This window comes from Centrocercus urophasianus, unplaced genomic scaffold (genome assembly GCF_019232065.1).
Source record: "Centrocercus urophasianus isolate 14NV4802_14NV808 unplaced genomic scaffold, USGS_Curo_1.0 seq_13, whole genome shotgun sequence".
In the NCBI taxonomy this organism is placed as follows: Eukaryota; Metazoa; Chordata; class Aves; order Galliformes; family Phasianidae; genus Centrocercus; species Centrocercus urophasianus.
The window spans coordinates 10,798,759-10,821,099 of record NW_024884475.1 but is presented as its reverse complement, the minus strand read 5'-3'; the positions used below and the strand labels follow the sequence as shown (position 1 = coordinate 10,821,099).

Here is a 22,341-nt window from a genome sequence, read left to right as displayed (position 1 = left end):
ATAACTTTATGGAACCTTGTGCAATATATTTTTCATTTCAATTTGTTTCTTTCAATTTTCTTCCAAAGCCTTTCTTTTCTAGAAGATATACTGAAAGGCAAATAGATGCAAGCTCTGTACAGGGGAAAAAAAAAAAGTATTACACATGGCAGGATGACTTCAATGCTTATTTACACATGCTTACATTTACATTTGTAGATCTTTGAAATTTAGAAAGATGAGTTGCTGATAATACCTTTTTATGAAGGTATTTGTCATCATGTGAATTTAGTCCAGACAACAGCAATCCATTCAACTTAGTAACTCAGGGGTGTGTCTGCACACATCCTATAGAGGCAAAGCTTAACTTCTGCTTACATTTCTGCTATTAAAAGCAGCACTTTTAATGACCAGTGAATGCAAATCAAGCTCATAGAATTACTGTGGTAAAAATGAAGCAAGTCCTATTGGAATGCAGACTATCATAACTCAATCATAATTTCCAAAAGCAGTGGGGCTATGATAATTAACATGGCAGAGGACTGGTATGTGTGGCAACCTGAAAAGAATCATTACATGCAGTGAATAGCCTGTGAAAGGTAAATAAAGCATCAAATGAAGCAAGCCAAGTCTTTGAGCACCAGATCAACACAGAGAATTGTTTTTGTAACTGAATTTAAATCCACTCCCCAACTCTTCCATTGCCCTTTCCTTAAAAAGACAAGGCTTTTCTAAATGAAATCCCATCCCATACAACTCGCCTTGCAAAAGCTGAGTGGCAAGTAGACAAAGGCAATTACTAATAAACGGCAATTTGTAAGTGAAAGTATGTAAGAACATATCTGCAATTAAGATGAAAAACCAAAAACTACTAAAATGAATATCTTGCCTACAATTTCTTGCAATAGTATATAAATGCAGTGGTCAATGCAGAAAGTACTTTCAAGACTTTGAGCACTCTTGTACACTTTCTGGCTTGAGAATTTCAGATGTTCATTCTTTTTTAATGCAATCAGTGACTGCAGTGATTTGAATAACAAATAAATTCATTCATCTCTACACCATTTTGCCACCACTGGGAGACCTCACCTAAGCATCTATTGGCAGTATCATTTAAAGCCTCTCCAAGATTCAACTTCATCATTCAGCTACTATTCTTAACCAAACCCCTGATGACTCTCTTCCTATTCAGGGACAGCAGAGGTATCAGAGTTCACTGTCAGTGGGTTTAGAAAACAAAGGCTCTCATAACTCAGGAGAATCTGCTATCCACTGGGCAAAGATATTGTGCCAATATATTGTATAGAGTACATAAAAATAATTCCTAGAATAAATCACTACTTTTTTTTGTAAAGTTATTTTCAAATTCAAATATGTGTTTTCACATACCTGTTGTGATAGGTTGTCTAGGTTTTTGATGGCCTTTGGTATGTAGCATTCTCCTCTACAAGCATGGTTTCTAGTGATTTCTAAATTGAAATGAAGAAGTTGTATTTGTGGTATAACCACGACTTCAGAGTGATGAAGTTTTCCTTAAAAGCAGCAGTATTTTCTGTTTCTCCTACAGATACAATTGTGGACAGAATAGGGAAGAGAACAAACCTACCTACAAGAAAACAAGAGTTTCTTAAAAGCCTGTAAAAAAACTTAGGTATCTGTCCTCCCTTTTTGGATAGTACCTATCAGAACGTTACTTCTATCCAAGTAATTTGTCTTTCTTATGACCTTGGATGACTGCGCTAACACTCAGCTCCATTATGACATTCAAAGCCATTCTATATTACATTGCAGCATTCCAGAATTTTCTGATTAGCCAAACAGCAGAAGACAAGCAGCAGAATCTATCATAATCCTGAAAATATACTGTTATGACACTATCATTAGCATGTAGTTATACAGTAGGAAATAACACCATAAACAAGGACTGCTATGAGTATTTTCTGAAAACTCATATTCTGCTGTTCTCCCAACCTCTGTAGATTTTCACACCAACAATAGCTGTTCTTTTCATTACGGCTCTGGTCTGTGTGACCGATTTCTTATTCTGGGCTGAAAAGCAAGCCGATTGGCTACATAAAATGCTGAATACCATAGCAACTGACTTGCAACCTTGCTAGCATGCAGGAAGGATTTTGTACTTGAACGAGAGCTACAAGTGAAAACACCAGGCTAAGAGCAGACCTGACGTAACATCAGCAATGCAATAGAACAACACAAGGCATTTAACCTCTCCCTAATCTTTCCCCATTCATACCTTTCAACTGCAAAGAGCAGCAGCAAATCTTCAGATTCTCATTAAATACAGCCAACAAGGAAAAATGCATGCTAAGGTATTGATTCAACATATAGATCTACCCAGTGCAGACTCTCTGCCAAAACAAATAGGATTAAATATTGAAAAATCAAGTCATGGAAACACAGCAATAATAGATGTTGACCTTTAATTTTAATTAATAATCTTATCACTCAATATTGAAAAAGATTAGAAGTTTCTAAAGAAACATCTCAAAATATATTTAACTCTGCATTGTCCATGTTAATGGCTACTTTTACGAACACATCAAAGTAGACAAATGGCTACCAGTAAAAACAATCATTTAATGACAACACCCTGTAAAATCTGCATCAGGTTTACAAAAGAAATATAGGAAGCAGAATATTGCTCTAGAAAAACAGCAAGAGGCCTTCTACTTCCGGAAAGCAACACTCTTTTAGATACATGAAGCTCACTGTGTTTAGGCTTTATAGGCTGAGAGAAAACCCATCTTCATCATTCTTTGTGCACTGACTGAAAAGGAATTCAAAACCTACTATGAAAGTAATATATCAAGTGAAGAGGACCAAGTACGAGACCAACTGCACAGCTACCTACAGTGCTTTTAAACTAGACATGTGAGTGAAGTACATAACTCTATAGCACCAGATTAAGTTACTTGACTCGACAGGCACCATTCCCAGTGAGCTCCCACTGATATTAAAGAGTGCCATCAGCCACCCACACTCACAAAAGTCCAAATTCTTGCTTGTATTAAAATGAGGGGAGGGGCCTTTACCTTCCTGAATGTGAAAATACTAACTACCAATGAAAGAAAGAGCATTAGTGGGATTGTGACCTACTGATTTATTTGTCTCTGACAGAAAAAGACAAAAAATTCTTAAGAATCTTTGACCCTCAAATTCAGGCAGCCTATCAGGGAGTTTACAATCACAGGAAACACTTTCATCAGCGAACAGACATACGAATTAACGAAGCATAATTGGGTTTTGGAATTAATTTCATTGTACTGGTAAACAGCTTGACAAGTTCTACTCATGTTGCTGAAATCAGGCACAGTTGTTTTAAGTCTGTGATGTATCAGAACTCAGACATAAAATCAGCCTAGTTGTAAATAAACATTTGCACTCAGGACATAGGTAACTCCAGGTATAGCTGCATCTATAGTATGTAGGATGTATGTGCACTTTGTTACATGCCACTGATACATATGTACCCAAATCAGAAAGTATGCAGACACCTTAAACAAAGGCCCTTCTTCTCAAAATGTGGAATTGTTGTCTCACTTTGAAGTCACACTTTCATTTAGTTCACATTCTGTTAAACAGCGCAGTATCCTCCAGCTTGGCAGACCTTTGCCATTTTTCTATCTCAAACAGAAACATGAAAAGCAAGACAAAGAGAATTCTGTTTCTCTAGATTTTATGAACACAGAAAACATCCAACGTTTCCCTTACCCATCAGCTAACAGCACCTGAAGGGTAGATCATAACAGAAGGGATAACAGAGGGGATAACCCCCGTAACTCCAACTTTCAGAATGAGATAGTTGAGTTTGTTTTGAAGCAAGGAGTTTTTTTTTTATTTGAACTTTTAGCTAGTAATTCACACACAGACAATAGCACTTGTTTTCTGGAACATGCAAAATGGTCCTCTGTGTTTAGTACTACTTGCGCAGACACATTGTCTAAAAAGGCAACATATATATATACTGACATGTAGCTGTAAATATATCCCTTTCACATACAGGATCAAATTTTGTTCTCATACCAATAAGTTTATTAAACTTGAGCTTAAGTGATGATTTATTATTACCATTTCCCAAAAACATAGTAAATTTCCTCTGAAGAGCTTATCTCTTAACTTAGAAACGAAGAGGAAAGACAGGAAAACAGGCCAGAAGTATGTTTATTCATTCTGTGTACACACACACACACACACACGCACACACACACACACACATACTCGGTCTTGCCTATACAAATTAGAAAACGTAGATCAAGGACAATAAATTATTCTAACAGCAAAGGTCAGTCTAAAAGAGGGCTGGGATACAATTTTTTTCTTTGACCTCAGCTCTGAAAGAATTTTTCCATGCACAAAATGGCATGAAAGAAATGACAAAGATACAGTACTGCAGCAGAGATTCAGTGAAGGACATAATGATAAGGCCAGGAAATTAGTCCCAAGACAGGATACGAAATGAAAAAGTACCCTAATCACTAATGGTCAGACAATGGCTCCAGTTGCAGTGTTTCAAAAACTCTGGCAGAGGGTATGACAAATGCTCAGAAAGCAGGAGAGGACGCTGCTGTTATCCTTCACCCACATAGCAGAAGGGCATTACTTAAACATAAGTGCTGATACCTTTCTTGTAGTAATAATTATTATGATAAAACAGGTATTTCACAGAACTACCGAGGTTTCTGTAAAAAAAATAAATTTCATGTGTACATATTTGCATGTTAGGCTGCTTGAAGAGCAGCTGGAGGCAACTCATTAATATGAAGAAAACTCAGAGCTAAGGCAGTATAACTTGCTCCTTCAATAAATAATATTGATGATACAGCTAGGGCTCAAGAAAAGAAATATTAAACATGAAAGGGAGTGTCTCAGTAGAAGCACAGTACAATCTACTAAAAAAACACCCATCTTCTTACAGTGATCACTGCAAGAAAATACCCAAACCATCATACAGATGCACAGCACACCAACTCCTGTATCTATACGTTATTCTTTCTTTTATTCGGAATGAACCCCATTCCTTCCAACAATATTTAGACTTCTGAGTTCAAAAGTGAGTTGATCTAGGCAGTTGAATGTGCTTCACAAACCACATAAGGGTGTTTGCCCAGTTAGTCTCACAAGAAGATTTATAAAATGAGGAATTCAAAAAACTGGTGGGAAAAAGCAGTAGCACAAAAGTACGTCATCAGTCTGAAAACTGACAAAATTCCCTAGTGTGATACACAAACATCAGCATGACTGCAGAAGTATGTAATATTAACTCTGCTTTCCCCATTATTAAAGTGATAAATCACAACAGTGAATTTAGCACGTTTGACCAAAGACAGCTGTAGTGTTAGTGGGTATGTATAGAAAGTCAGAGTCATTTCATGCAGTTTTCCACAGTCCAGTTAAAAAAAAATTAACAAAACAGATGGCGTGTATAACGGAGTTGCTCAGCAGGTGAGAGACAGAGAAAGAAACAATAGAGAACAGGCTACATGGCTTTAATTTTATTGTAAATTCTTGGGGTTTGCATCATGTTTGGAAAATCTCAGGCTCCAAATAGCAATGCTTTGTACATGCAGCATCCAGATGTGCCACTTCCTCTAGGAGACAGCTGTTTTCAAAATCACTTTTATTCACTGCTTGTAAAGCAACACAGTACAATGGAAGAACTGTACACATCTGTGTTAGATTTGCTATTTGTGGCTTCCGTGGTCCGTTGTCATAAGGGCTGCCCTGCAACCAGCCATCTGGGATGAAAACGGAAGTTATAGGCACCCTTACCTCCAGGTCCATCTTCAGAATCAACCTCATAGATGCTCTCCCCTTCCATGCTGTCTGTACACCCAGCAGAAAACAAGATCTCTCACAGGTGACTTGCTCAGGATCCAGAAGGAAGCTGAATCCACCCACTCTGAAGCCAGCAAATGATATCTTTCAAATAAAAACATAAAAAACAAAGCCATTGATCCACTTCAGGTATACAAAGGAACAGTCATTTCATTTTTCCCTCAAGCCCCCAGTGTTTCAAAACTGAATGTCAGTTCATTTCAAGTCCAATATCTGAGGACTTTATAACAAAACAGAATAAAACCTGTAACCCACATAGAGCACTTGCATCAGCCCAAATTCCAGGACTACACTGAGATGAAAGCCTCAGCACAGATTCATGCTACTTTTCATATGGACTGACATGACTAGAAGTGGGCAACATGAAGCAATATACTACCTATCTCCAGGACTAGCTCTTCTCTGCCAGCAAAATGAGCTCAAATAACACACAGGTTACAAACAGCAGCACAGTATGAAAGTGCAATCATATGAGCTGGCTTTCTTAAGACTGCACTTTGGGTCTACTTTAAAATTAGATAAAGAAAGCATCTCAGTTTAGTAACGGACTCCATTTGCAGATGAAGGTAAAGAAGAGTGTAAAGATGAGTGTGGACAATGGAAGAACAACATCCCTTGGTATGTTTAAGAGAAAGACAAATTAAGGGAACAGTACTCTTTCATCTGAACCAAGCCTAAGCACCTACTTGTTTTTCTATTACTCTGCTCCAGTGTCGCAAGTTTTTACCATCTCCTCCTTTTAAACAAAAATCAATTTCAATTAATTTACCATGAAAATAAAAAGTGCTAATGAGTCAGGAAATATCCACATATCAGTGCCTCTGAGCGGAAGAGACAAAAAGCAACTACAACAACATGGAGCTGCTAGAGTAGTTGTGAAGTGAGCAGAGAACTGTTGCACACTGGATGCTCATGATCCACACAGCTAAGACAGATGGAAGAAAAAAAAAAAACAACAGAAAAAGCCATCAAAAAAGAGTACAGAGGCCTTTTTCTGTCACAGATGAATTTGGACAGGTCAATAACATAGAATATGATGTGAGATTGATGATCAAATACATGAATGGTGTGATACAAAAACACAGTTCAAGTACCATCCCTACCCTGGAGCTAGTTACAAAGCAATGCACTGACTGCCTGCTTTCCAGTTTCAAATGAGTAAATAATTTTTATTTGCAAGCCTGTGGCCTTGTTTTTCACTTTTCCATGTTATTAGGACTACACTGAGTGTCCATGGCGCTGCACTTCATATAAAGGGTGGAAAAGGGAAAAAAGATCTGTATACACATGAACAACCCTGTATGTTTTGTTCGTCTCCCTTCTTCAACTTCTATCAACAAGAAAGCAGTAAATGCGATAAACAAATCTGCGTTCAGACATCCAGTAAAAGAAAACCAATTGCTCAAGAACTATGTCATTTTGTTGATAAAAAGAAGGGCATACCTAGAAGCTTCACATCAGGTGACCTCTATTTCTTCAACTTCTTCAAGCATTTCTCTCAGCATCTGCATGTTTTGGTCGATTTTCCGCTGATTGAGCCAGTGCAGGTGTATGCCATGTATCAGAACATGCATGGCACTGCAAAACACTGAGCACACCTTCCATGGAGTGAAAACTGTACTGCAATCATCTTATGTTGCTGGTGCCTCCCCTCAAAGTCGCATCGGTGATTCAAGGTTGTTTTGAATCAAGTTATGTTTTTCAGATGTTGTGCTACTGCAATTTGATGAGGCTGAGAATGGATCCACGATAATGCTGTTTTTTAATGATGAAGTATCCTCTGCAAATATTTCAGCTGGTAAAAAGAATCCATACATTTCTAGCAATACAAAAATACTTACCAAATAGGTAACTGGAACAATGTGTCAAACCTTCAGCAAACTTTACAAGCTTAGTTCTCTTATTAAAGTAAGAAAGGTCCTCCAGTTTCCCAGATTTTGCATCAAGAGCTGAGATACCAAACAGACTTAAAGTAAAAAGTCAGCACAATAACACACTTCTTTGATACTGACCCAGTCCCAACCACCACTTACTGTGGGCAGACTTCTTCAAACTGCATTACTTACAACGTCATAAAAACCCAACTTCTAGGATTTGGCTAGATAAGACTTGGCCCAGATGTACATTGCCAACTTCCACCTAGAAATCACCGTCTTTTCAGGTAGTCTACAGGAAAGCGTTCATCTCCCCTCATTCACCTCCATTCTTTTCTCTCTTCCTACTGCAGAGTGCACAGATGGAGAGACTGCTCCCCCTCCCTGCTCACCAAACTTTTCTGTTTGCTGCAAGGACCCTTTTTCAGTATTTTGCACCAGGGATCACTGACGAATGGTTCTATGTGGAGAATATGAGAACATGAGAATTAGGTGACTGCAGAGAGTGACTTTGCAAGGCATCAGGAATACGGATAATAGCAAGAAAAATTCAAAAGGAGTAGTAAAACAGGAGTAGATTTCTAGCACTATTAGGTTCTTATACCAACCCCATCAAAGCATAAAAGTAAAACTGATCAGATTTGTCCACCTACTAATAGAAGAGAAAAAGGAGTAGGGGAAAAACAAAAACTTGAAAATCTGAATACTGTGTCAGTAGAGAGGAGGCCCATGCAAGATTTCCTTCTGATAAGGTTCGGCTCCTTCAAAGCCTCTGGTGGATCTACAATGACACATCAGAGATACATCTGTCCTAGTACTGTGCCTCTGCAGGGAGCCAGCCACATACAAGGAGTCTTGCTCAATAAGCTATTTGTGCTTTCTCTTCATTTCCCTCATTCATCATAGGAATTTATTCAAGGTTAATGAATCAGTCCAAGCTTTGTTATACATATTTAAGGGCTTTTCAAAACAGCAACCTACATTTCAGAAATGGTTGCAAATTTTTTATGTAATAATATATATAAAATAACTACACTTTAGTTAGTCCTGCAGCCATACCCTAACAAGAAATCTTCCTGACTACCAGACTTGATAATCATAATTCCATCTATCAGGGCTTCCAGTAAGACTGTTTTATTATTCAGAGAAAGTCTAGATTGAATTGATTTACCTCATTTCACCACAAAGTTGCATTTCTGGAGATATCTCCATATGGAAATCCTAAGAAGTCAATTTTATTTTGTATTTTACAGATTTTATAGACGTGCATTTTTAAACGCTGACAAAAGTCAATTTAGGATACCTTCAATTAAGCTCCAGCTAAAGATTCTGTAAAATGAGATCAAGTGCTAACAAAACAGATATAGCCGTGAAAGGAGATCCATATATTCTAATCCTACAAAACACAGTTCAGGGAGGGAACAGGAATCAGTGCCAACAGATAGATTTCACAACTTCAGTCCTCCAAAACATCCATCTGAATTGAAAAAAGTGAGCCCTAAGCCTGAAGTAATTTATTTATGCACATTTCCTTTTTCTTATCTCTGCCTATGGCAGGTACAATAACTTTGATATCCATAGGAACAGTGGAGGCCAAGGTAATGTTCATAAAACCACCTGAGGAAGGTGATTACGACCTGAAAACACACATTACCTATCGTGATTTCTGCTCACTCAACTGAACTAACTCAAACATGGAGGGCAGGGGCATGGGATTATGTAACAGAAAGAATTCCTTTAAAGACATGACTAAGGAGCCGATTTCTGTACTTAACTTTTTATTTCATAGTTACTACAAAACTGTATTGCACCAGCGATTCACAGAGGAGTTAAACATCTTTGACAGTCACATCAATCAATCGTGGTACACAGCACTCCTCTATTATCACAAAGCGTACCTTAAAATGGGGGGGAATGGGGAAGATGGAGCAAAAGATAACAGAACGGTAGGATTTTTCTATTTGTAGCAGGATCATCTAATTTGAAAGAACAGAAATGATATTCCACTCTTGTCATAAGCAGAAAGATCTCTGTGAACATATAGCAAAAACAAAGAACTAATCAACTTATTGATCATAAACATTTGCCAAAAGCTGTACAGAAAACCTATCAACAAAAACAGATAAAGAAAAAAACATAACAAGTAAAATAAAGAAGCTTCAGATCAGTAATAACATGGTTTCATTTAGAAACTTGCAGTGTAAAAACAATTTGCTTTCCTTAAGCTTTAGCTGAAGCCCTAAAATAAGCATGCAATGCGTACTAAGAATGTTTTTCATGTGCTTTAACATTAATTTCAAGATAATGCTGAAAATATGAATTTATGCCCAGCTGTGGTTTTTATAACCAACCAAGAGAAATTTAGTTTGTATGCTAGAGCAACTGTGGAAATCAATTCTTAATCTATGACCTTGTTTACCGCAGCTTGAAGCCTTGCAATAAATAAATGCCTTGAGCCAGAAATAAGAAACATTTGGCAAATCAAAGAGACAAATAACACAAATCTATATGTGTATATACAGCATTAGAAAGGTCATATAAAATACAATATTGGCTCTTTTCTTGCTGTAACATAATAATGTCTGAAAGGCAGGGCACAGTAATTGGCTGCATTAATACCCAGGTGGTGAACGGATGTGAGTACCTATTTTCTTTCCAAGTGACAATGTTCATCTTTGTAGAGGACTTTGTGTTGCCTGATGCTTTATTGTTTTGTTGGTGGTTGTTTTTTTTTTTTTTTGTAACAATATTCTCCAAAAAATAACCCATTTCCTTTGTCTTAGAAGATGTAAAGACTTTCTCTAATGCACATTTAAGCTTCCTTGTGAAATTGCTCAGTGCTTCATCACTCACAATAGAAAAAAAAAGCAATAATAATAATGCCAGCGCTCACATTTACTGCCCTCAGTCACAACCCCTTTTCTCCCTTGTAAGAGGAACCTCTCACATTCTCACATTACATTATTACTTGTTTCTCCATAAGCATTACTAAAACAAGTTTGACTTTAATAGCGCTACTCACAGGAATATAAACTAAAAATATGTTTCAATCTTAACACAACTCACTTTCTAAAAAGTACATCTTCAAAGCCACAATGTGATGTATCTGTTAGACTGCAGAATTCATCCAGGCACTTGCTTTTGAAAAGTGTTAATACAAACTAGCACTAATTCAGCTAACTTCTCTCCCTTGTCTCCTTGCTGCTACACTGGAATTCAAATGTGACTGTGACCGACACTGCTTTTTAAGATTAAGCATGGTATTATTAGCCTGCACAGCAGGTGACCAAAGTAACTGATGGGAAGGTTCCCTTACTTTAACTCTAAATAAAGCATGTAATCTAATAAGAAATGAAAGAATTCGACTTTCATAATTATCCTTGGAGTTTGACATAGAAAATTAGAAAAATAATATAAATCTGTCTTCAAATATAATGAAAACTTCAGCCAGCAAATCAGGAGACCAGTACTGATCGAGTCATAATGCCACCAAAAGGTAAGTTCACCTTAAACTGAAATTACGTGGCTCATCAGCCAATCAGCATAGGCTGCCCCATCTCACATCCATAAAAACATCTCTGGAGACTTTTAAACTTGTCCCCATAAGCATGATCTTTGTCTGCAAATGTGGCTTTATTCTACAGAATTGTAAAAGACCACTGAGATTATCCAGTCCAACCATCAACCCACCCCCACCATGCCCACTAAACCACGTCCCTTGGTGCCAAGGTGTTACACGTTTCTTGAACACCTCCAGGGACGGAGACTTCACCACCTCCCTGAGCATCCCGTTCCAATACCTCACTACTCCTGAGAAGAATTTTTTCCTAATATCCAAGAAGAACCATCCCTGGCACAACTGAAAGCCATTACCACAAGTTCTATCACTGTTACCCGAAAGAAGAGACCAACCCCAACTTCACCACAACCTCCTTTCAGGGAGTTGTGGAAAGTTATAAGGCTCAACCCTGAGCCTCCTCTTCTTCAGGCTGAACAATCCCAGTTTCCCTCAGCTGCTTCCTAAATGACTTGAGCTCCAGATCCTTCACCAGCTTTGCTATCCTTCTCTAGACACATTCCAGGGCCTCAATGTCTTTCTTGTAGTGAGAGGCCCAAAACCAAACACTGTGCTCCAAGTGTGGCCTCACCCAAGTGGGAGTGATGCGAAGTATGGGGTGGTAAAAACCACATCCCAAAGAGAACCTCTCAGCCAACAGCTGTGTTTTACAGGTACACAGCATGTGCAGTTCCCAAGTTACCAAAGACTTTGCAAATGGCATTAGCCAGACCTCTCCCCAGCTGCTATGGGAAGGGGCAGGAGCTAATGCTGCAGTCTCACAAGTGGGGATGCTGGCACAGCGTGCCCTACCCAAGTGCCTCTGCTGTGTCATACCTGGCATTTCACATTAGTTTTTTATCTGAGTCCAAAAATTTTTTCCATGCTCAGTTTCTAAAAGCCTCTTAAACTACTGACAGTTACCTTACTTAAAATACAGTTCGTTCTAATTCCAGAAGGAGAATTGCTCAGCATATTAATCTAGGTCAGAAGAAACTACTTTCCCACCAACAAAACAACAAATCTACATTACAATGTGTAGCTAATTATAACCAATGACCCTTTCAAACTTCTTTAAGATTCAATACTTGTGATATAAAACAAGTATTCACTGACGGCTCTGTATCAACATAAATGACTAATTACTTTAATCAGGAAGCTCAAAAGATAAAGAATTTGATTTATTATAAATACAGGGGCTTGCTCTCATAAAAATTATTTGCACTGCAGTTCAGGACATGCATTGATTTATGGCACTACTTGTAATTCTCTCATTATTTTTACATTTAACAATAGGTGAAAAATGGATTAAAAGTTAACAAAAGCTAGTCACATTCCCACTATAATTTTACTCAGTTCCACAGGAGTACTCATACATTGTCTACATCCTAACATTTCAGTAATAGAAAACATAAAAAACTGTCTTGAAAAAACATGAAGATCATTTTGGCCAAAATTACAGAAAGAATGGCTATTCTTGCCTGACTTTTCCTGATTTAATGATATCTGGCATCTGTTGCTGAGACAAACAGAACACAATTCAAATCCAGTTCAGCTGGGAACAATTGGGAGAGTGCAGAAAACGCTTTTGAAGATAGATTACGAATCGATTATGGCATGAGAACCCATCAGATAGGAAGGGAGAGAATAAGAAATGTATCTGGAGTTACTTAGGAGAAAGGAAGGATCCTCATGCCTTTGCTGTCAGCCCCTGCAGAAAACACTCTGCTTCCACCAAACCTGCCTAGGCACTACTTTGCCTGTCCTGGTGACTGTTTCTGGACAGAAAGAGCACTCATTGAGCAAGGTACCCATGACAAGGTTAATTGACCTACTGCACTATGCTCAAACTCCACAGTACAGTAAGAAAATTATAGCACACACCTTTTATAAATGAAATAAATAAAAAATCCCATGCGTTATGTGCTTACAATAAGATTAAATTGCTGAGAAATCTGTCTCACAACTGAAGTCCTCCAAGTCTACCCTTGCTGACACTAAGGATTACCACATATTTACACTGAGGATTTTTGAGGACCCCTCACATGTAACAAGTAAAAACTTGTTTCTTACTCACTTGTAATCAGCATGGTTCTCCAGGTTATCTTAGGTTGCTGGGGTCATCACTGGGGCCCCAGGGTCTCTTGGAAAACCACCACACAGCTGCCTAACAGGAGTACAATGGCACAGTCGGTTATTACAGTGTCTGGATTGCGTTTCATTGGTATTTGCCAGAAAATAGTGATTAAGTGCAGCGTGAGAATGCTTTCAACATGAAGAACACTTTCATAGACTAGAATATCTGCTAGGTCTAACTTCAACTCCAGGGTTAGCTAAGACAAATGGTGTTCCTCAAGGTGCAGCAATAAGTGAATATCATTGAGTAAAGACCCTTGGCAGTTAGGTTGCTGCCTGTGCCGACCAGCCGTTGCCACGACCCCATGTTCCCCCTCCTTTACTGCAGCTACACATGGCCTGTTGTCTGCTCCTTAACAGAAGCACTGCTCCAGCCACAAACCAGCTCCTTCTCATGTGTTCACAGAGCCAGCTGTGCCAAGTGACCCTCAGTGCTACCGCACCACCAGTAGCACAAATGATGTGCATCTGATCGCTCAGAGCTCAACAACACATTCAGTCAAATAGCTGCAGAATTCGAGTTGATGGAAATTTTTATTCATGAAGCAAAGGTGTTTTTTTGTTGTGTTACCACTGATAACTCCTTAGCACAAATTCTTTTTCATGTTTAAAAAAAAAGCTTTTGTGTTTTTTTTTTAATCACCTATTAATTCTGATTCCTTGCAGCTATTACCACAACTAATTGTCACAGAAGAAAGACAAGTATTTTCACCAGTACTTTTGTCAAATATTCTCTTGCCTTTAAGCATTTCTTCCAAGCCAGGTGACGCACAGAGGAAGTCCTAGAACTCAAATGGCTGCAGTTTGAAAGATATCTAACAAAAGATGACTAAAAGACATCTGTTTTGGTCCCTGAGGGGCACAGGAGGGACTGACTGACACTGTACTTTATATCCACTTGCTGATGGGTGGATATAGAACTAAAACTCAGTTCCAGATAGCTTAAAAATAAATGGCATGCCACTATAGCAATTAGAAAAGAGATCAGAAAGTATGGGCTACCTACAACTATAACATGGGCTTCTAAGACATTTAATGAGCTTTCATAGCTCTCTTTGATAGTCCGTGAAAAAGGTGGGAAATCTTTCAAGGCTTCTGAAATCCAATGTTGTGCTGCCACTCATGGATGTCTGAAACTGTTGATGAAAGCTGTTTATTTTCTTTGCTGGATTTTTAACTCATCGCTGGCTTCATACTTAAATCCCTGTCCAAAAACAGTGCCCTTGTTACAAGAAGTGAACCATCTGGAGTTCTGCAATTTTTTTAATCCACAGTGGTAGAGGTCAGACTGAGCTGAGTGTTCAGGGAGGATTTGGAACAAGCTACAGAAGAATGAGAAAAATCAGTTTGAACACAGCCTGACAGAGGAACTATTACCAAAATGAAATTCCAATGTTATTTAAAATTTTTTGTTGTTTAAATCTGGGTTATATATAGAAATATTACAGTAGTATTAAGAAAGTAGTGCTACAGAGCAGCACTAGGAGGCATCATGGGCATTACTTCAACCTGTGAAACTGTTAATTATATTTCAGAAGTAATATTTGTTTTGAACAGAAGTTTGATGTTAGAGCTTACATTTTAATAAGTACCCCTGTGGTTTCAGAGAAGTATGAAGACAAGGCATTTATCCTGTAACAATCATTTAGTTTCATATTTTGTTACATTTGACAACTCTCGTGGGGAGCTAAGCCTCATCTCTGCAGCTACTACAAGTACCAAGAGAAAAATACTACATCAGGTTCAGCAGTGGCCTGGTTCTGCTGAGCACCAAGGAGAGGCTGCCCAACATCTTCCCCTGGAGCAACCACACCCAGCGGCTAAAACTTGCCAGCAAAAGTCCTTAAAGGATCATCTGCTAGCAGAAGGAAAGAAGGATGTGAGGAAAAATCATTCCTGTGCAAACTCAGGAGTTACCCAGTCCTTCTCAACTGCAGAAAACTTCAAAAAGTAGAAACTACCACATGCAAAGTTAAAGACTTTGCTAATCTACCTCTGCCTGCTGTGGAGCCCTCAAGACAGGAGCACAGCACTCAAAGGCACTGAGAGAGCGCCCACAAAAAGAAGGGAAAACTGAACAGATAATGAATTTATCTTTTGCATTCCAAACAACAGTGTGACTGTCACAGAATGATGGTCAAAGATACCAAGCACTGCAGGTTTACTGCAGCAAAAGGCTTTGTCTAGGAAAGTCCTACTGGGACAAAAAAAAAAAAAAAGTCAAGAATACACAAATGATGTGCGCACACTGAGCTCTTCAAAATTTATTTACTTTTCTTTTTTTTTTTTCTTTTTTTCTTTTTTTTTTTTTTACAGAAAACCCTTTAGCAATCCTACATTTCAATAACAGCGCGTGCAGATTCCCTCGAAAGTATGTTCTATTTGAAAAAGGCAGATCAAAGAAAAGATGTTTAAAATTAAATGTGAGACCTGATTCTAACTAGAAAAAATCAAGAGTACGTGTACACCAACTTTTAATATAAATAAATATGTAAAACATATATACAAAATATTGCAAAGCCAAAGCTTCATTGCCTTAACCTGTCCTGTTACATGCCCCCATTCCCACCCTCACAATATTTTCTTTCTGTAAAATGAACCCTTAAACGCATTGGCTGTTCTTGTCTGCTCTGACTAAATGCAGTACACATCATCAGAGCTCTCTGTACATTCTGCTTTCTCAAGAATATTCATAGGACTGCTTAAAATCACAGAATCACCAAGATTGAAAAAGACTTACAAGATCATCCAGTCCAACTGACCACTGTCACCAATAGATCTCTGTAAACCACGTCCCTCAACACAACACCTAAACGTTCCTTGAACACCTCCAGGGTTGGTGCTTCTTTCTTCCTCCTTTGCTCTTTGTACTGAATGCGTGGCTGTGCACTCTCTTGGCATGATCAGGCACTTCTACCTTTATGGGATTGGTTATGGGGTAAGGTGATCCTTAGGGAATACACCCTCCCATTTTATTGCTATGGTCTCATCTTCCTTCCCTATCCCACCATTCATTACACATTTTCAAATGACATCTAACATTTAAAGTATACTCAGTCTCAGAGAGAACCCTCAGAAGTCTCCTCTTAGCTGAAAATACCAACACTGATTTCAGTGAGATCTTTCACTTCATACCACAGCTCCCTGTGCCTTCAAGCACAGCACTGGATCCTGTAAAGATGAGCAACGAAAGTGCTGGGAGTTTTGGCTCACGGAAAGAAAAGGAAAAGACACATACTTTACTTTCCAGATGAAGTACAGCATAACTGCTCACGTGCTTTATGTAAAATGGTGACCTTCTATTGCATGGTCCGCAACAAAAATTCCCATCTAAGCTTTGAAGCTCCAGGAGGTGGGAAGTGCATGGGGTAGGTGGACTGTTTACAAAACTTTCCCGTATGGGAGAGAGTTTTCTTGTTGCTTTTTGTTTTGATTTATGGTCATTCATTGGGATTTTGCTGATGCTAATGGTCTAGAGATTGGTGATTCTGTCCACAGCAGAGGGATTGAATCTGGATGATCATTACGGTCCTTTCAACCCAGGCCATTCCATGATTCTATGATTCTACAATAGCCACTCCTTCACACCAGTGCACCACCGTCAAGCAGTCCTGTATCTAACTGCTGGAAACAGCAAGCTTCATCATTTGCTTATAGTTTCCAAATCAATCTGAATAAAACTCAGTCCATCAATATTACAAAGTAACATTTTATAACTTCATTTCCTGTTCTTGTGAAAAGATGCCAAGAACTGTGGTTAACGAATGAAACAGATCTCAGCACAGCCAACTATAAACACATAGACCCTACACTGTCCAGCTAACAGCCCAAGCAAAATATTAAATAATCACATTATCATTAAGGCTAGAAAAGACCACTAAGATCATCAAGTCCAACCACAGCCCATTCCAACCATGCCCACCAGCCGTGTTCCTCAGTGCCACCTCTCCAGGTTTCTTGAACACCCCTACAAAGGAAGCAAATACTACAACAAGGAAAATACCAGAAAATAATTATCCCTACCAGTGTGAACCCAGCAGCACTGCAGATTGAAAAATATTACATGCAGGCAAGACACAACTCAATTTGTCTTCCAGATTCTTTCGCCTTGAGATTCTCAGAATCATGGCAGATTCTTCCATGAGCTATAAGAAAGCACACTCATGCACTGCTCACACCAAACAAGAAGTCACTGTTACAGAGGTGGAGTTACCTAATTCACAGTGAGCTTGCCAGCGTCTCTGCACTATCAGCTGTATAACTGCAACAGGGGAAGTGCACGGCCCAGATCATCACCTCCCAGCTGCACAGGTGCTCAGCAGAGAGAGCATGCTATAAAAACGCACCCATTGGCACAAATCTAGCTGCAGCCACCCCAAAATGTTCTCTGTACCTTCAGCAGCCACTGGGCTGAGGGAGATTTTGTTTAAACTTATTGATTCAGCACTGAGACTCCTCCATCATGAAGTTACAGTAATACAAAATACAAATACAAACAATGAAATCACATCAATCACATCTTCCAAAAAGAAACTGGTATCCAGATCAGCGTTTCTGTTCAGAATTTCTCTCTACCGTTCCTATCCTAAAAAACAAACAGGAGCTTGTCTTCCCAACCCTGGTCAGGAATTGCCAGAATACAGTATATCATTGTCTGCTATTTAATTAGAAATATAAGCCTTTTTTTCTCCTCCCTTGGCAAATCACAGGGCAATAAAAATGTCACTATGTCAGTCAACATAACACAAATATCACAGGTGCCCCGTCCTTGGATGTGTTTAAGGCCAGGTTGGACGGGGTCCTGGGCAACCTGATCTGAATGTGTGTGTTTGGTGGCCCTGCTAGGCAGGGGGGTTGGAACTACATGATCCTTGAGGTCCCTTCCAACCCGGGTGATTCTGTGATTCTGTGGTGAGCACTGGTAGATAATGCTGCAGTGAATTCCATAAATACCAGTAATCTCTGCCCTAAAATTCCAGCTAACATCTCAAATTCAGTCATCTTTCTTCTGGAAGTTCAGATTTGCTTGAATATTTTATTCATTACAGATAGATTTTAAAAGGGCCTAAAGTACATGACATAAAAGAATGCTTACAAAGATCCATAGCACCCTGGTGTCACACCCACTAAAGCGCAGAAAAAATTCTTTTGCTTCCAAACGCAGAGCAGATAAAGCCTAAGTCAGAAAGTGCAAGCAAACAGAACTTCCTTTGCCCTGGAAAATCTCCCACTGCTGGGGTCTCAGTATTGATTGTTAACTCTGAATTTGCTACACCTGCATACTGAAGCAGAAAAAAAATTAAAAACATCACCATTCTTGAGTCGTTAGCTCTCTTTCAAGGAACAGAGAATGATTTTCAAAAAAGCAACAACTTGGCACTGAGTTCTGCAGCTGATCTATTAGTTTGCATATTAGGAAAATTCAATTCTGATTTGTAAGTTAGTTTTTTATGGAACACAGAGGATGACAGCAATCCATATTGCAGTCTTAATGTCGAAAGAAGAAAGCACTGGAAAACGATTCACCCTCTGTATCAGCTCTTTATTTTTGTCCTCATACCTCATACTGCATTGGCAATATTTTGTCTCCTAAAATGCTTTCAGTGTCTGAGTTCAAGTATTCTTCTACAAAATAAAGGTGACAAAACCCCAGAGTAGTTTTATTGGGTCTTAATTTCCAAGTGCTCAAAAGAAAATAATAAAATGAGTTAAAATGTTATCGAGGGTTTTGGAGGATTGTGTTAAAAAAGTGTTATAGTACTCACATCAGAGTATTCTCAAGTCTCAAGGTAGGATTGGTGTGTGCACGCTGAAAAATGTATCAGCTCTGATCCTGCAATGAGTTCCTTCTGTGCAAACACTCGAACCACTGGAAACAGCAGTTTGTAAGACTGCAGAACAATAGGAACTGAATACACACATGAACTAACTTTTTCTGTATGCGTCCTCATATAGGTGCTAATTAGCAACAACATCCTGATCACCAATGAACTTGGCTAGACTAAACTTGCCCAACTACAAGTGGACGGAGGATAAAATCCTATCTTCTATAAAGCCATGGAAGGCAGGTGACAAATTAATTCCTATGGCCACCATAATACTAAACAACATCACGCTGGGAGCCCACAGTAACTACATGGCAAATCAGTGACAGCAGTTGTACAGCCTGATATTTGAGAAATGAGTTCTCATTTCCAACAGATTTGGTTCCTTAGTCTCCCTTCTACTTACAGATGCCAATAACATAAAGTTGTCATTATATGAAATTCCCTCTGCTCCATCTTAATCATTTATTTTTAGAAGTCTGACACATGAAATAGATCTAAGTGCATTAAATAAGCACCTGCTTTTGAACAACCTAACAGGACTTCTGCCCAATGGAATCCATACCAGGTTCAAATCTGTCAGGGAAATATTTTGCTAGAGATACCTCCAACAGATCAGGAAGAAGCAAAGCTTCTTCCAGATCACTTGCACATAGAGACCCATGTTATCTACACAAACAGAAACAAAGTTTTAGCGAGAGGGGTTCCCAACTGTGGCCATGCACAGTCCAGAATATTATTATTCAACACCAACCTGAGAAGGGTTTATGAGAAAAATGACTTTGCGAATTAAACCTACTGCCTCAAATCAACTCACTGAGGCTCAGCGAAGGTATTTATATATATGCTCTCTAAGGGCTGATTTGACTTTCCCATGCTCCCAGACTTTGGACACAGCCAGCGAGACTGTAAAATCACTAGGATATAATGGGAGGTAAAGGGATAATAACATTGAAGCTCACAGGATAACAATCTGTAACTACGAATGCTGAAGCCTTTTCTCATGTGACAGTCAGACTGGAATCAACAGAATTCCTTATACAAGTTAGGGCTCCAGGATCAAGGTTCTGAGAATTATCGTGCCATATTTATTCATGCTCTGGGTAATACCTTGTTTTACAAGTAGATTCCTTTAGATCACCATTATTCAAAGTAAATACACACAAAAATCAGGTTCTCCATTAATTACAAGTTGAAGATAACACATTCAGAAATAGAAAGACGAATGCAGTATGAATAAAATGCAATGTGAGAAAATTCCCTTTCCATATTTTTTGTGTTCATACTGATGATGGTTTAACTGTATTTTTATACTTCAATTTAAAATAAAGTTCATTACACAAAGAGTTTAATGGTGCTAAATTGTGCAGTTGTCTTCAAAGGCTTATGTGACCTAGAGGAAGGTTTCAGCTGAGCGCATGGCTCAGTCTACACAGCTGTGTGGGAGGCCAGCTCAGGACCTCATGAGGGTTTGCCCATGTCAGTGAGAAGCTTGCAATCTGCACTGCATTTGGAAGGGCTGAAAAAAAGAAAAATCAATTCCACAGTGATTTGTTAGCACCATAAAAATACTAAATAAGGTGATTTATTAGCAAATATGTCCAATGTTATATTGCCTAATGTAGTGAACTGTCATCATCTTCAAACTTTTAAACTGGATTTATGATTTAGTCACAATTTACTTCCCAAGAGGACTCTACTGCTGATTTTATTTATGAACCAAACCTTGTACTCCTTATCGCTCTGACAAAAGAAGAAGTCAGAATGGAATGAAGAATATTTTGAACCATATCACTCAAACAAAAGACAAGAAAAATCTTCCGGTTAGGAAAACTAACTCTTTCAGATCTTGCAGAAATTAGTAACACTAAATTTGAACCGTAGTATGTTCTTTTGCTATCATACCTGCTAACGAACAGCCATATAAGCAGAGTTATACAGACCTGCAGGCTTCAACTACAAGTGATAATCAAGTTGTTAGAAATCCTTCACAAAACATTTGAAGCTGCAGAAATGATTCACTACAGCCTAATGGCCTTGCTAAGCCTTTGTTTCAATTTTCTATATTACATCTGTATATTTGAGAGATTTAAATTTGGCTGAAAACAGAATAGTACTCACTGCATTGGAAGTATGAAGCACTTAAATAAACCCAGGAATGTACATGAAAAATTCATTTACCATGGGTGTAAGCATCTGTTATTTTTATTCTGAAGACTGCTATCAATTCCATTATTTCTTCTCAAATCACCTATCACATATCTCCTGGTTTAGGTGACAACTACCTACTGCAACGGCAACAACAAGACTTTCACGTAGAGCAGGATGTTATGCGTCTAACTTTAGATAGACTGATTCCATTAATTGTAAAATAATCTAAAAAAGAGCATTAGTTTACCAGCTTAATGAGTGTTAATATCTAAATTACATAGTAATTATGGAAAAAGAAAATGTTAAGATACGGCTTTACAACAGAAACCTAATCATTCATTTAGATACTGAAAACCAACATTCACTCTCTTATCAATTTTTGGTGCATTTCAAAGCATGCCTCCTGGTCTAGTGCTCTAATGCTCCTCTTGCATACATGGCTGCCATCAGTAACTGCTCTTTTGCATCACATTCACAACCAGACTGCATTCAGTTATCCGCATGCTACTGAATAGACGTGTACATAAAGCATTGGCAAAGTCTCTGAAAACAAAACAGTGCAAAAAGAAAAACATACAAAGGTGCCATCCAACCAAAAAGCAATACCAAAACGTGACAGCAGTCAAGCAGAATAATGCAACCTCAATGAATCCAGCCCACGCCGCTGTACAGTACACAAAGTGATTATCTATCAAAGACTGGTGGTTCATTCAAGACACAGGGCCAGTCTCCGTCCAACAGTCTGTCCTGGCAGCAGTAACTGCATGGACAGAGACTCATCACCCACTCACCTCCAGAAGTGACCTCTTCCGAACTGGGTTGAGGAACATTGGCAGGACAATGTGGGGAAGCTTGCATTGCTGCTGCCCTTGCTATACCTCTCCTGTGGAGAAATAGAGGACTCAATTTCCAGGGCTGCCAGCCAGCACCTCCTATATTACAAGTGAAGGAAAATGAAGCTAAT

At 38.7% G+C, this 22,341-nt stretch overlaps 1 protein-coding gene and 2 long non-coding RNA genes across 9 annotated transcripts in view; 1 reads left to right on the top strand and 2 right to left on the bottom strand.

Annotated features, from left to right (window-relative positions):
• The window catches only part of LOC122156636, a 36,425-nt gene extending 20,514 nt beyond the window's left edge, over positions 1-15,911 (top strand). The window contains exon 4 of one of the 4 annotated variants that reach the window (XR_006167576.1): positions 15,718-15,911. This is a non-coding gene — a long non-coding RNA (uncharacterized LOC122156636). Of the gene's footprint in view, positions 1-1,546; positions 11,753-14,067 lie in introns of those variants that run through there. The other 3 variants (XR_006167573.1, XR_006167574.1, XR_006167575.1) reach the window with 3 other exon arrangements.
• PPP2R2C (protein phosphatase 2 regulatory subunit Bgamma) overlaps positions 1-22,341 on the bottom strand; it is a 173,992-nt gene that overhangs the window by 81,423 nt on the left and 70,228 nt on the right. Inside the window, exons 1-2 of one of the 4 annotated variants that reach the window (XM_042811531.1) lie at positions 7,279-8,457; positions 5,770-5,919 (exon numbers count right to left, since the gene is read on the bottom strand). The exons of 2 other annotated variants lie outside the window; for them this stretch is intronic. In XM_042811531.1, coding sequence (XP_042667465.1) covers positions 5,770-5,818 — 49 coding nt within the window. In that variant the 5' untranslated portion in view covers positions 5,819-5,919; positions 7,279-8,457. Of the gene's footprint in view, positions 1-5,769; positions 5,920-7,278; positions 8,458-22,341 lie in introns of those variants that run through there. One more of the 4 variants, XM_042811532.1, reaches the window with a different exon arrangement.
• Positions 9,308-22,251, bottom strand: LOC122156637. Its single transcript, XR_006167577.1, has 3 exons — positions 22,169-22,251; positions 13,343-13,432; positions 9,308-9,739 (listed from the first exon to the last, which is right to left on the bottom strand). It is a non-coding gene; the product is annotated as an uncharacterized LOC122156637 (long non-coding RNA).